Source organism: Otolemur garnettii, unplaced genomic scaffold (assembly GCF_000181295.1).
Source record: "Otolemur garnettii isolate 467f Iridium unplaced genomic scaffold, OtoGar3 scaffold00001, whole genome shotgun sequence".
Taxonomy (NCBI): Eukaryota; Metazoa; Chordata; class Mammalia; order Primates; family Galagidae; genus Otolemur; species Otolemur garnettii.
The window spans coordinates 7,757,059-7,770,069 of NW_003852396.1; the positions used below are offsets into that span (position 1 = coordinate 7,757,059).

Here is a 13,011-nt window from a genome sequence, read left to right on the forward strand (position 1 = left end):
TATTTGTGGTCATCGGCATATATATTATTTTTGGCCGTATTATGATCTCAATGAGGGAAGGAATTGTGTCCTCTTTCTTTTTTTCTTTTTTAAGGTTTCTATACCTATAAGCTAGCATAATGCCTGGCCCATGGAATCTGATTAATCAATCATTCTCAAGTGAGTGGATGAATTAAAGAGGGAATGAACACACACTGTGTACCAGGCACGGTGCCCGTGCGGAGATGTTACTCAGGGGTGGTAAACCTGTTTAGGAATTGTCATTTGCCAGTGGGCATTTACCTTGGGGCACAGACAGTTACAAAGTGAATATAAGAGAATATTTGTATATGTGGATTAGGTAGCGTTGAGAACTTTTGCTTGTGAGGCCAGAGGAAGGGGCTCCACGGAGGGAATATGAAAGTAAAAGGAGCAGATGAAGAACCGGGTTGATTTCCCCACAGGTAAAAAAGGTGTGTGAATCAGGCTGTTTGCTGTGATTACAGGATTCACTTCACAGTTTCCCCAGAGCCTTCCCGACAGTGTGGCCTCCCTCCTAGAGTTTTCTCCTTAGGTCTATCAGAACCCAACTGCAACTCCTAGGTTGTAGAATAAGCAGCCTGTTGGTAGGGCTCATGAAGAGGGCAAGGGGTAGATTCTCTTCAGTCCTACATGAGCCTCCTGTGAAGCCCTGGCCAAGGTGACCCTTGTGCACTGGCCACGTATCTCAGGCTGTCCACTGCTCAGTCCACAATGTCTGCAAGATTGTGAGAATGACTTGCTCTCGAAACAAACAAAACAACAAAATAAAATAACTGACCAATCTTTATTAAATAACAAGCAAGTAGTCTACACAGATACAGTCATTTGTCTGTCACACATGAGTGAACAATCACTCCGTGTAACCAGGTGTGAGCCAGGCGGCAGCCCATTTGAATGCCCTTAGTGACGCGAAGATGACTGGCAGGACGCACCGTGCACACTTGTGTTCTCTGTCACAGCATGTGCAGGAGAAAACAAACCCTTTTCATGCACAAAGACTTAGGTGAACAGTTATTAGCTTCACTTCAAATGCTCATAGTGTGTGTTCTACACACCTCTCCTAACAATTAAACCAGCTGTTACTCTTCAAAATATGTGTCACTTTCTTTGCATTTGGGTCAAACTCCAACTGTGTAGATCCACTGAAGAAATAGAAAAACCCTGAAAATACAGACAAGGGAAATAGTAAGAGTTTTCCAAATAAAGTCATTTGGCAACACTTAAAGCTCAAAATCATACAGAACTAAAAAGAGGAAGTGTTTATGGGGTTTTACTTTGTGCTGGGGCCTGTGAAGCATTTCGCATGCTTTATTTTCATTTATCTCCGCAATGGCCCTATCTAACTCCATTTTATAGATAAGCAAGTTGAAGTTTAGACAGATTTACAGCTTTGCCCAACGTTACTCACCAAGGTAGGATGGAGACGGCCCTTCACAGGAGCTCTGTCTGACAGCAGAGCTGTGTTTTGGGTTTTGAGGTTATTCTGCTTCCAATCAGATAAAATTCCCTGCTTGTCTGGAAACTATGATCACTTATTTCTTTCTTTCCAACACTCCTCTTCCCCTGTCCCCACATTGCAACCTGAGAAGCTCTGCAAATATGCCCCATTACCTTTTAGTAAAGCTCCCAAGCCTCCACTCGCCTATCCTTGAGTAGCAGAAAACATAAACCCTTTTTTTTTAAATTTTCAGTACACAACAAAGTAAGTTTTTGCAACTGACCACCAATACGGGCAATGACTGACTACTCCGGAAAGATGAGAAAATCTCCCTGGGAATTCATAGTAGCAATAAGAGGGCATGGAAGGAAAGACCAGTCAGCCAGTCTTACACCTGGCCAGGCCACTTGATGGGATTTTTATGCTAATAGTGTCATCTGTAAGGTAACAGCTCAAGAAGTGAGGAAGTGACACTTGGGCAATTTGGTTTTATGTGCACATATAAAATAAAGCGGAAAGATTTGTGTTAATTATCTTTATGATTCAAAATAACTTACTGTGTGAAGTAGTTACATGATCAATTCAAAAAAGTGGGTGAATCAAAATTTGGGGGAAGGAAATGGTTTGAAAAATTTAAAAAAAATCCCTGTTATTAAAACTCATTTTAATTCTCCTTTCCCCTCGGATGCCATGTTTCACAGCCAACAAAATAAGTATCCTCTTACCAAATTCTTCAAAAACAGCATCAACCTGTGAGTCGACCCCTGGGAAGTCTTCAGCTATTTGCTTGGGAAAACCTGACTCCATAGACTGTCTCTTCTCATCATATCTGTTCAAGTAAAAGAAACACAGCTCAGTAATACACAGGGGCCATGTAACCAGATTCATAATCACTCTGGGCTTAAGGTGGAATTCTGCAAATAAGTGTCAAGCACATTTAGGAGTACAGAAATGTGTGACTTTAATGGTTTTGCAAGCTTAGCCCACACCTCCATCAGGAACAGGGCCACATCCTGCCACAGGAGGAGCTTAAGAAACGCTTGTTACAAACCCCTGCTATGGCATGAGGTGCTTGTCAGCGTATTTCTTAAGCCTGGACAAAAAGAACCTTAATCATCTTTCTGTCACTGAGACGTATATAAATGTATATGTGTGGTTGTATATGTGTGTATGTGTGTGTATGTGTGTATGTATGTGCATATGTGTGTATATGCGTGTATATTTGTGTGTGTGTATGTATAAAGTAAATAAGTGAATTGAATTATTCAAATGAAATATGAATACAATTTCAAGTTCTCTACCACATTTGGCCCATGTATACCTTCTCTCCCTGCCCTGCTCAACTAAGTCTTCTCTGGCACCTCCTAGGAAAAGGATGAGAAGCAAAGCACAGTACATGTGTTTTGGATCCGTTGGCTGGAGGTCAGACAGTCAGGCTGGAGGTCTCCACGTTTGGGCAGCTGGCCCAGGAGTCAGCCTGTCTGTGAGTCCTGGGTTGGTTCCCTGAACTGTACTGCTGTGGCTATCGTCTCTCACCCGGACAGAAGCAGATAGAAGTGGTGAACAGGAGAGGTTAGAGGAAGCCCCTGAAGATCATGTGGTAATGTTAGGAAGACAAGGCAAACACGTGAGACCGGGAGCAGGGCTGTAAGGCAGCTGGGTTGTGGCTGGATTCTCAGGGCATCATCCTAGCTGGGTTTAGAGTCCAGGAGGGAAGGTTGCACGGAGGCCCCAGCCCAGAGCCAGGACTTGAGAAACGGGCAGGATTTGAGTAGATGGAGAAGGAAGGATGGGGCTCCAGGAAGGTGGGGAGACAGCAAGAGGGAAGCACCAGCCTGCAGGCGGGACTTGAAGTAGGAGAGTGTAAGAAACGCTTGTTACACACCCTGCTATGTTACAAACCCCTGCTGTGTATGGTCCAGAAGTTGTCCAAAAACGTTCTTCTTATTGTGAGGCCTAAGGAGGGGTGGTGGTGGTGGTGGATTTTTTTAGAAAAAGAAAATAATTTTCCTAGTTAGGCTCCTACAAAGTCTCTCCTATTGCATCTCACCTCCAGTATTTGTCCTCTACAAAGAAGTATGTTTTCTTCTTTTCCTTATCAGACATGGCTGCATCGATTTTCTTTACAGTTGGAGGAAAGCCCAGGGTATGGATGCCTCTTGGGTAGCCTGCTTGTACCTCATTTCCTCGGATGGCCCAGATCTGATTTCCTGTTAAAATCATATTGAATAACAGTTAAGCCTTTTAGCTTTAAAAATACATTTTGGCACCTTTGATTTTCATGGTGAAACAGCAGCCTGAATTTTAGATTTAGTCACCAGCTCATAGTCAACTTTTAGCAAAAAATTTACAGATTGAATAAATGAGCAAATTATCAAATGAGAGAATTTACAGCTCTGGGCAATTTGCCTTCCTGTCTTTATTTTTATCATCTGTAAAATATGAATTAAATAATGCCAGCTCTGGTTATTTCTTCATTACCTTTGGCTGTTTTAGCAGCCACATTTTGACATAGTAGAGAAAATTAAAATCCTGTTCACTTTTCTTGCCAAAGGGTTTATCTCAGCGAGTTAAAGAAATGATTATGTAATAGCTACCTTTAAAAAGGAAAACAGTATCCTTGCTGGTAACTTCATACGCAGCATCCAGGCCTGAAGGTAGAGACGGCCAGAATGAAGAGATCAAGTGAAATTCTGGCTTTAGTGTTCTGAAGGATTTGCGCCAAAAATGCCTAAAATATATGTAATTAGAGGATAAGAATCAACTCATTCTTAGTCTTCAAAAATGAACCTAACGATTTTAGGAAATGTAGAAAGGGCAGCCCCAGATGTGATAAGTAAGCTTAGAGGAAACGCTTTTTGTTTGAAATGTTGAAACATCTCTATCAAGTTTCCATGTGTTTCCTTTGTGTGAATTGTAAAGCAAAATGGTACATAGTAGGAAAATGAATTTTCAGTTCTGACCTGTCTTTAAAGAACAAGACTTCTCCCCTCAGGGTACTGACTGCGTCGAAGGACAAAGCGGGATCACACATGGCTGGTGTCTCAGGTTGCGGAGGGACAGATTCCGTGGGCACCGGGGTGTCATCAGAGGAGGCAGGGGGAGGTCCTAAAGGAAACAGATTCGGGGATGCAAACGTCAGGGAGGTGGGCTGTGTCCGGGAACGTATATGCTTTCCGATCGCTCTCAAGGTCCTTTGTGCTAAATTACAAATGTTCCACGTAGCACCTTAAGGCTTTCCTGCCGACCAGCCTTGCAAAGGCTACAATGCCGAATTTTTCCAGCGTTGCTCACCATAGAGGGACTGAATGCCGTCCACATCGTCTTGAGAAAGGCGGAACCGGGCCAGGTCTGTGAGTGAGTTGTAGACTGGGTACATCAGCGCTTCAGTGTTGGCCGAGTGGAAGAGACCCAGGGAGTGGCCAAGTTCATGAGCAGCAACCAGGAATAAATTGGTTCCTATTTACGAAATCATAAATCATAGAGGCTTATTTCTAAAATGCATGTGCATTACACAGGTCAGCTGCACATTCTGTTTACTTCTTGGAACCACATAGGGCTTTTTTTGCCTTGTTTGGTGGTTTAATTGAGCAATTGACTGATTAATTCTACATTTACTGGAAAGCTAAGTGTATTTCAATACATACTTGAAATCAGTCTTTGAGATAAAGTACTGAGTCACATCCACCTGCCCCTCTACCCCGGCCTCCGGGGCCTCTTAACCCTAACCCTTTTCCTGTCCTCAGAAATGGAAGAACCTGCTTGTTTAGCATATCAATGAAAAATTATCTTCATTTATCAATACAAAACTAAATGCTGTTTCAATATATTAACATTTGTCATCTGCAGTCTCAGTAGAATGAAGCCCTGCTCATCCTCATTCTGAAATCTTTAAACAACCACAGTCCCATTATTTTTTATTGGAATGTTGCCTTCATAATTGTTCAGCTTCAAGTATTTTGTGTCTTAAAAGATAAATTATTATTCATAGGATTTTAAAACATAACATGCCAAATCATGTCTAGCATTTGTCACAGGAGATTTTAGGCACACAAACACTAGCTATTTTAGACGTTTTTCTCTTCATATATTATTTTTTATAAAACCTGTAAGCTAAAAGGGGAAGCCAGTGGGTAATTACCAGCAACTTAACAAGTAAATCTACTTTACTTTTGCAAATATCACTTGTATAACTTGTGATTCTAGGAAGGTGCCTTTGTAAAAAGAGGTTATTAATTCAACCAAATTGAGAATTTTATCTAGCACTAAACTTACATTTGTACTTTCTACAGACACTTACATTTTTGTTATAAATCCCAGCTAAATCTCAGAAGTAGTATTATTTGTTTCAGCTATTTTTTTGAAAACTCTGGAAGTCATTCCCCAAAATACAAGGCTATGAACACAGAAATATTCTTCTTCCTAAGCAATTTGGACATTGTATTTTGGGGTCAATCCTTTCCTTTAAAACAAGTCCATAAAAATTCCTTTTAGCCTAGAGGTAGTAAAATACTCCATCAGAGAAAAACCAAAGACTTCAGTTTTTAAAATTTTCTGATTCCGATTTCTGTTTTGAAGAGTTTGGAAGTCAATGGAGAAAATTACGTAAGCAATATCCAGGATGCTTTTTAGTGTAGATTCAATGCAACACACTATTCTTTGGATATCTGCATTTTGTATAATGTGAAATTGTTCTTAGTAATGGTGGTCCTTAGATCACAGCAAAATCCACAGTCATTAAAGACATACTTAATGATATTTTTTATATTGTACTTACCAAGACGGGAAATAAAATTTTTATGCATCTGAAAATGTCTTCAATAATGATTGAAACAAAAATACATCCTGCTTACCCCTGATCCACTGGAAATTCTGAGCAATTTTGGTTATTGAGAGTTTTCTACATATAAAAGAAGTTAATCCCAGAACCATTCTGAGAGATGTCACCAACCTCGTGTGTCCTTGGTCCACTGTTCATCATCATCAAAGTGAGCATCTCCGTAAATCCCTGGCCCAGGCGGATAGGCGTGAGCCAAAGCTTTTCCAGGTCCATCAAAAGGGGAAAAGTCTCCATGTTCTAATAGAAAAAAAATATTTTTTATTGGAAAGATAGGCAATTAGGATTTCTCCTTGCTTTTTCCAATAAAACAATACCAGATAAGTGGATGCATTCCACGCTCATTATTTTTACCTCCAACTGCGAAAGAAATCATTATGTCCGCCTCTCCTTCATATACCCTGGAGAATGTGAGAGGAGTCACCTCCTCCCAGACTTTCAGAGCTCTTTCAATGGCAGAATCAACAGCGTCTCTTGGCAAATCTGGTGTATAATTCACAATCCTTGTGAGAGAAATTAAAGAAGATAGTATTTCCTCCAATGACACAGCTTACACAATCTCAGTCTCGGGTGGAAACTCTCTGGACTCCTTACCTGTAAGTCAGGTGGGTTTTCCTCCACTTCGGCATGCCGGGAAAGGTGCGGAAGTGCCCGACATCGGGGACCCCACACCTGGGCTTGTGCATCACCTCCAGGGTGCTGGAGTCCAGCTTCCCCGTCACCTCCAACCCAAGGAACTTCTGCATTTCTTGGATTTTTTTAACAACAGGGCCACTATCCCTCCTTCTGACAAACTGCTTCACATCTTTTGGGAGGTTGTAGTAGTTTTCTAGGTATTTCTAATAGAATAAGGATAGTTTTTAAGTCAATCTTACGATTTTTAGCCCTAACTACTTAAGTAAACTTGTGCAATTGTTCTCTTTTCTTAATCTATGGGAAGCATTTCTCTAGCTTCCTGAAATAGTAAATGTCCAGTTTCATTTAATTCTTTTAGGACAGCCTTCCTCTCACCACTGCTGTAACTTTGTAACCATCCCTGCAGCTTAGTGGGTACCAAAGCAGCAAAAGGCAAATGAAAATTTCAGGGACATATCCAGTGCTGTCCTTAAAGGAGAAAAACAAAATGAGCAAATAAGCCTCTCTGGGCATATTTCCAGTAAACTTATTCAATTTCATTAATTTTTACTTTATATTTCTCATGAGGGCCCAGCTTAAGAAAAAAATTGGACAAATTCCTTTGTCTAAATATGTCGCTAGCAATATAAATACTTAGGTAAAACTACATTGGATAAAATACCTAAGAAATGCTAACGTGTGACATGGTTCCTGCACTTTCCACTTGATATTCCTGTGCCTCGAGCCCCAGAGCTGCTGCCTGCTATGTGGTGTGTAGTCTTCAGAAAACACCTCATATTTCTGGCCTTTGTTTCTTCCTCCATAAAAAGGAAGGGCTCAAATGGTGTGAGGCTGAGACCCTTCCATGTCCATCACTACATCCCTGAACCGTTCCTGAAGAGGAAGCTCAGATCATTTCCATGTGGGTTTTGAGACACAGGAAGGGGTTGAGTTTACTGTGGAAGGCAGAGCTGGTCTCTCCACGGGGCCCTGTCACTGAATGGGAAGGCTGTGGCCATTCATTACCTGAACATGGTCCATGCTGGCGTCCTCGCCTCGGGCAGCTCCATCTAGTGGGTAGGCTGAGCACACAGCTACACACAGAGACAGCAGGACTGGAAGATGCTCCATCTCTGTGGCTTTGCAGAACTCTGTCTCTGTGCCTTGGCTGTTGCCTACCGCCTTGCAGGAACACCCTCTGGAGCCCAACTTTTATAGGGTGATAATGTTTATTTAGATCACTCGCAGCTTGACTCATCTCTGCCTTCATCCAAATGGCAGCAGGACCACTTCCAAAAATTCCGAATTCGAAGTAGGATTATACAACCTGCTTTACTAACTTCACTGAACCTTCCCAATTTTGCAAGGCTAAATGGGTGAGTAATCTCCAGGAAATGCTTCCTGTCTTGGTAGAAGAAAAAACTGGGGCATGTTCTTTTCACTCTGGAAAAGTTGACCAAAAGTCACTAGACAATTTACGTTTGTGTGTGTGAGAGAAGTGGGCTGACTTGGTAAAAATCAGAAGTGTGCAGAACTTTTCAAAGAGGTTTTATTTTAATAAAAACATATTTTTAAAATCAAATATAATAAGAATTATGTAAATGAAATGCATACATATATAGGTATAATCTATACTATGATGCACAGAAAACATATCTAAAAGAAAATTGGGTGGAAGAATTTTGAGTCTATGATTTAAAATACCTGCTATTGATTTCTGGCTGGATTTGCTGGTCCTTGAGAAGAGCTCATGGGCAGATTAGAACACAGTGGGCCTGTGAAAAAGAGGAAAGTGTATCCTCTTTGTGTTGGTTTTAATTCTTTGTCCAATTAATAATTAGTGATGTTCTGTAAATACTTATAGAATTGAAACGAATTACATGGCTATTGAACTGAAATTCTGTCTTTCTCTTCTATACTTTTCTTATTCTCTTTCAATCGCATTTCAAATTAGTTAAGTGCTTTGTAGTTGAAAAAAGAAAGCCAGCCTAAATGCTCTCCTCCTTGTGTTCCCGTCTGTCCTCTCTCTTTCCTTTTCTTTTCTTTGTCAGATAGAGAGTTGCTCACATCATTAATGTACAATAAATGCTTCTAAGGAAGACCTTAAACATTTTCAGAAGAAGAAATTCAGTAAATATTTGTCAAATCCTCTCATCACCTGCCACTGCCCATCTTGCGACACCCTTCCCTAACCACCACATTTTGTTTGTTCTTTTTTTTCTTTGATGGTTTACTTGATTATTTGTTTGCTAAAGGGCAGACGCTGGGGATGAGAACTAGGGGCAATGTCGAATAAAAGTGCTGTCTACTTAGTAGACCTTTAATAAGTGTGTGTTTTCTGTCTCCCATTTACATTCTGTTTGCATTTTCTTCTTTGTTCTGTGTGCGTGGGAGATTTTACCCAATGTGTATGCAGGATCTACTAGGATGCCTCTGGGGAGTAGGGTCCCTATTACCGGGATGCCCCTATAGATATCAAATGTAAGCTTCTATTTTTAGACTAAACTACATGTTAAAACTAGTGTCCTATGATTCTCCATTTCTTTGAGGAGAAAAGAAAAATTTGTGTCTTATCCTGATTGAAATAAGGGGAAAATACGGAGTGAGGATAAAGAGGCTGGAGGTCAGAGTGGCGACAGGGTTATGGATTCTGGGAAGGAGCAGAGGAGCCTGGCAGGTGAAACGTGAGACATTAAGAGCAGAAGAGCGGTGGCAGCCACAGTCACCATTTCCTTCTAGATTAAGATTCTCCTTTGTAAGTTTTCTTGAGAATTATAACTTACAAAAGGTATTTAAAGTTTAGAGAGAAGCCTGCTAGAGACCATGTTTCTTTTCCCAACTGTTGAGATGGAACTGGCGGAAATTTCAGCTATGTTATTCCCGAAATAAATACAGAATTCTGTTTGTGTAGAACTTTGTCATCTTTTGTAACAGCGTCAGTGACTTTCCTGAGAGGCTTCCCTGAGTTCCAGGGAGAGTCATTCCTTGTTCCTCAGTGGTGCCTCACACCTGTCCTGGTTCCCACATTTCTAGACTGACCCGTAGTGGAGTGTGTGTTTCCGTCCCCAAGGTCTGCTGGGCTTGTTCGGGGCACATGTCATGGCTCACTGAGGTCTGCATTCCTAGGATGTAGCGGGGTACTTGGCGTATATTAAGTACCCCCAAAATTGCTTAGGGAGATAACTAAGATGTCAATAAAGAGTATAAAGCTTCCAGAAAAAATCAAACAGGTGAATGAAAAGTCAAAAAATTCACCAATCATGTGGATGCGTCTAAGTTTCCAGATACTACATATAATGTTTACTAAATTCTCTAACCACTGAATTTTTAATGGTTTTTTCCATGAAGAAAGGTCTATTACCTTATGTCTCTCTAAAAAAGCCTTAGAATACTCAAACTGAAATTGTAGAGCCAGGAGGTTTCTGACTGTACATTCGTTTAATTGCACTTTGCAGATTACATTTTAAAAAGCAGCGCATTAATGAGAAGAAACAGAGAAACTGAAAGCAACTGAGTGAAAGATGAAGGGAGGGGAAGAGGAAAATAGGAAGGAGAGGAAGAAAGAGAATAAATACATCACAGGTAAAGAGGGGCTCCGAACAACAGAAAAAACAAGCATTTTCAGTACAGAAATGGAAACGTCTGATCCATAGAACAATAATTTGTTACCTGATCAAATATATATATAAGGGCCAGATAATAGCTGGTTTTATATTCTAACCTCCCAGGGATCAGAAGCCAGGAATTAAATTTATATTCCATCTAATTAATTTCATATTCAAAAGCTGGCAGTCATTCCGCATAACATTCGATTTGATCATTTTTACATTTGTCTTCTTTTTATCCTGCTTCTCCATGACTAAGCAGAGACAATAACATAAGACCCTTGCTACCTCCAGCTGATATCATCATTCTTTGAGCTATACATTCCTTTATTAAGTGTCTAAGCTGTAAGTACTTTAAGAAACCAAAATAAAAGTGTAGATTTGGGGATAAAATTTAAAAGATAAATTCAGAAAAACAAGGTCACCAAATTAGCTATGTAAAAACAAGAAAGAAGGAAGGAGGGAGCGAAGGAACAAAGGAAGGTGACAGTCTGGTAGAAGGGATGATCCCTCTATAATTAATTCTCTAAGAAATACAGTACAAAGCTGTACCGGAGCTAAGCAGAGGGCCTTCCTTCAGGTGTTCACTGTAGGAAAGACCCACAGATAAATCACCAGCTAATGTGAGCCTGCAACTATTTGGACATGGAGGGAAATTTATGAACAGAATAAACAACTAAGCAGAGGGTAGAAAGTTAGGGTCTGTGTGGAAGATGTCAAAGAGTTCATTTTTACTGAAGTAAAAGGTGTATGAAAGGATATAATAACAAAATGAAAAATAACATTGTGGATAGATAGGTGGGAGCCTAATCCTAGAGGCCGTCAGTCTGCAGCTAATGTGATTAGAGTTTATTCCATTGTTGGTGGGAAGCCATACCCCCACTAGATAAAGCTCCATGTATTTAAATAAAGCCTTACCTGTTTATTATAGAATATTTAAAATAGAAAAAATAGAAAAAAATAAATTATTTATAGGCTTGTCACAGTACAAAAACAGTATTAATGCTATTAACTATACACTTCCCTCTACTATTTTAAATCCTGTGTTTTTTTTATGTTATGCTGATCATGGGAATTTATAAAATTTCATATATTTTTTTCCCACAATTTTGAATCTCACCAGCCAGACAGAAATGCTAAGAGGCGACGTGTTCTGTTTAAATTACAAGATAAAACTTTCTGCTTATAGGCTTTTTCATGTCTTTTTTCCATAACTAAAATCAGACCATATATTCTGATTTTTATGCCTATTTGCCCAATAAAATTTCAAACATTATAGTTAGAAGGGGAACTAGAGTAGCAAAGAGGATTAGGGACAGGTAATTTCTGCACGTGGATGGCTCACTCTTTCCTCGTTTATAAAGCATAATGACTTAGATCACTCAACGTGAGTAGTAGAAATGTCGAAATTCATCATTCAAATTCCTTGGCAATGACAGTGGCTTTCATGTGTTTCCAGGAAACTGATTTTATGGAGGGAATAAGCATTTTGTAATAGTCTTGGTATAAATATTCCAACTGTGCAAAACATAATTAACATGAATTAACATTTTCAGTGGGACTCTAACAGGCAAGAGTACTGATTGTCAAGTTAAAAAGTGTTGTTTGAGAAATACTTTTTTGCATGTGAGGATTAGGATGGAAGCAGGAGGACAGGTTTGAGAAACACCCTGGACTAAGTTTAACTCCAGGCTACAAAATCCACCTGACAAGTCATCTTTCAAGCAGAAAATTGACTTTGTCAAACACATTGAGTAAAAGCAGCTCGATTAAAGCTTTTATAACCTTCCCTATGCATTCCAGAGTGGTTCATTTTAGTCATCTGGTAGTTGCATGCCCTTTTATTCCCCAAGGGTGATTCAGGAGTGAAATGTATTAATTCCAGCAAGTCTGCATATATCTTTTATTAACATCCCCTATGGGAGTATCTGATCTGGATACGAAAGTCTCAGGTCACTGTTTTGTTTTGTTTTTTCCTCTCTTTAAAATCAACACCTAGGCCAGACACAGTGGCTCATACTTGTAATCCCAACACTTTGAAGGCTGAGGCAGAAGGATTACTTAAGTCCAGGAGTTGGAGACCCGCTTGAGCAGTATAGCAAGACTCTGCCTCAGAAAAGAGAAGTTAGTTGGGTGTAGTGGCACATGCCTATAGTCCCTACTTGGGAGCCTGAGGCAAGAAGATTGCTGGAGCCCCAAATTCTGAGGTTGCAGTGAGCTATGATGATGCCACTGCACTCCAGTCCACACAGCACAGCAAGACCTTGTCTCAAAAAACACAAAAAACAAAATCAACACCTGTCCAGTAGAGATACAGAGTCAATGTTTTCTAGTTGATAGAAAAATGCTATCTATATTAGCCTCTGTGGGGAGCAAAATACCTTTCTAATTCTTTCAGATGACAATAGGTGCCTGAGATTTCATAAGGCAAACATAGACAGGCCTCTGCTTGTTTTTTTCCCCCATACAATTTCATTGTCCTTATAAAGAGTGAG

The 13,011-nt window shown here is 40.1% G+C and overlaps 1 protein-coding gene across 1 annotated transcript; it reads right to left on the minus strand.

The window, feature by feature from the left end:
• Positions 1-845: 845 nt before the first annotated feature.
• Positions 846-8,091, minus strand: LOC100952217 (stromelysin-1). The gene is made up of 10 exons (XM_003780803.2): positions 7,938-8,091; positions 6,891-7,135; positions 6,651-6,799; positions 6,411-6,536; positions 4,754-4,918; positions 4,423-4,567; positions 4,057-4,190; positions 3,510-3,669; positions 2,185-2,288; positions 846-1,182 (listed from the first exon to the last, which is right to left on the minus strand). Exons 1-10 carry the CDS (start codon positions 8,040-8,042, stop codon positions 1,082-1,084), a joined length of 1,434 nt encoding a protein of 477 aa, XP_003780851.1. The 5' UTR covers positions 8,043-8,091; the 3' UTR covers positions 846-1,081.
• Between the last annotated feature and the right edge of the window lie 4,920 nt (positions 8,092-13,011).

Coding starts and splice junctions, on each gene's coding strand:
- LOC100952217 (XM_003780803.2), bottom strand. CDS start 8,042: ATGGAGCATCTTCCAGTCCTGCTGTCTCTGTGTGTAGCTGTGTGCTCA. Junction 6,800..6,890: donor AAAACCCACCTGACTTACAG/GTAAGGAGTCCA, acceptor TTCTCTCACAAG/GATTGTGAATTATACACCAG. Junction 2,289..3,509: donor GTAGAGGACAAATACTGGAG/GTGAGATGCAAT, acceptor TTACTTGAACAG/ATATGATGAGAAGAGACAGT.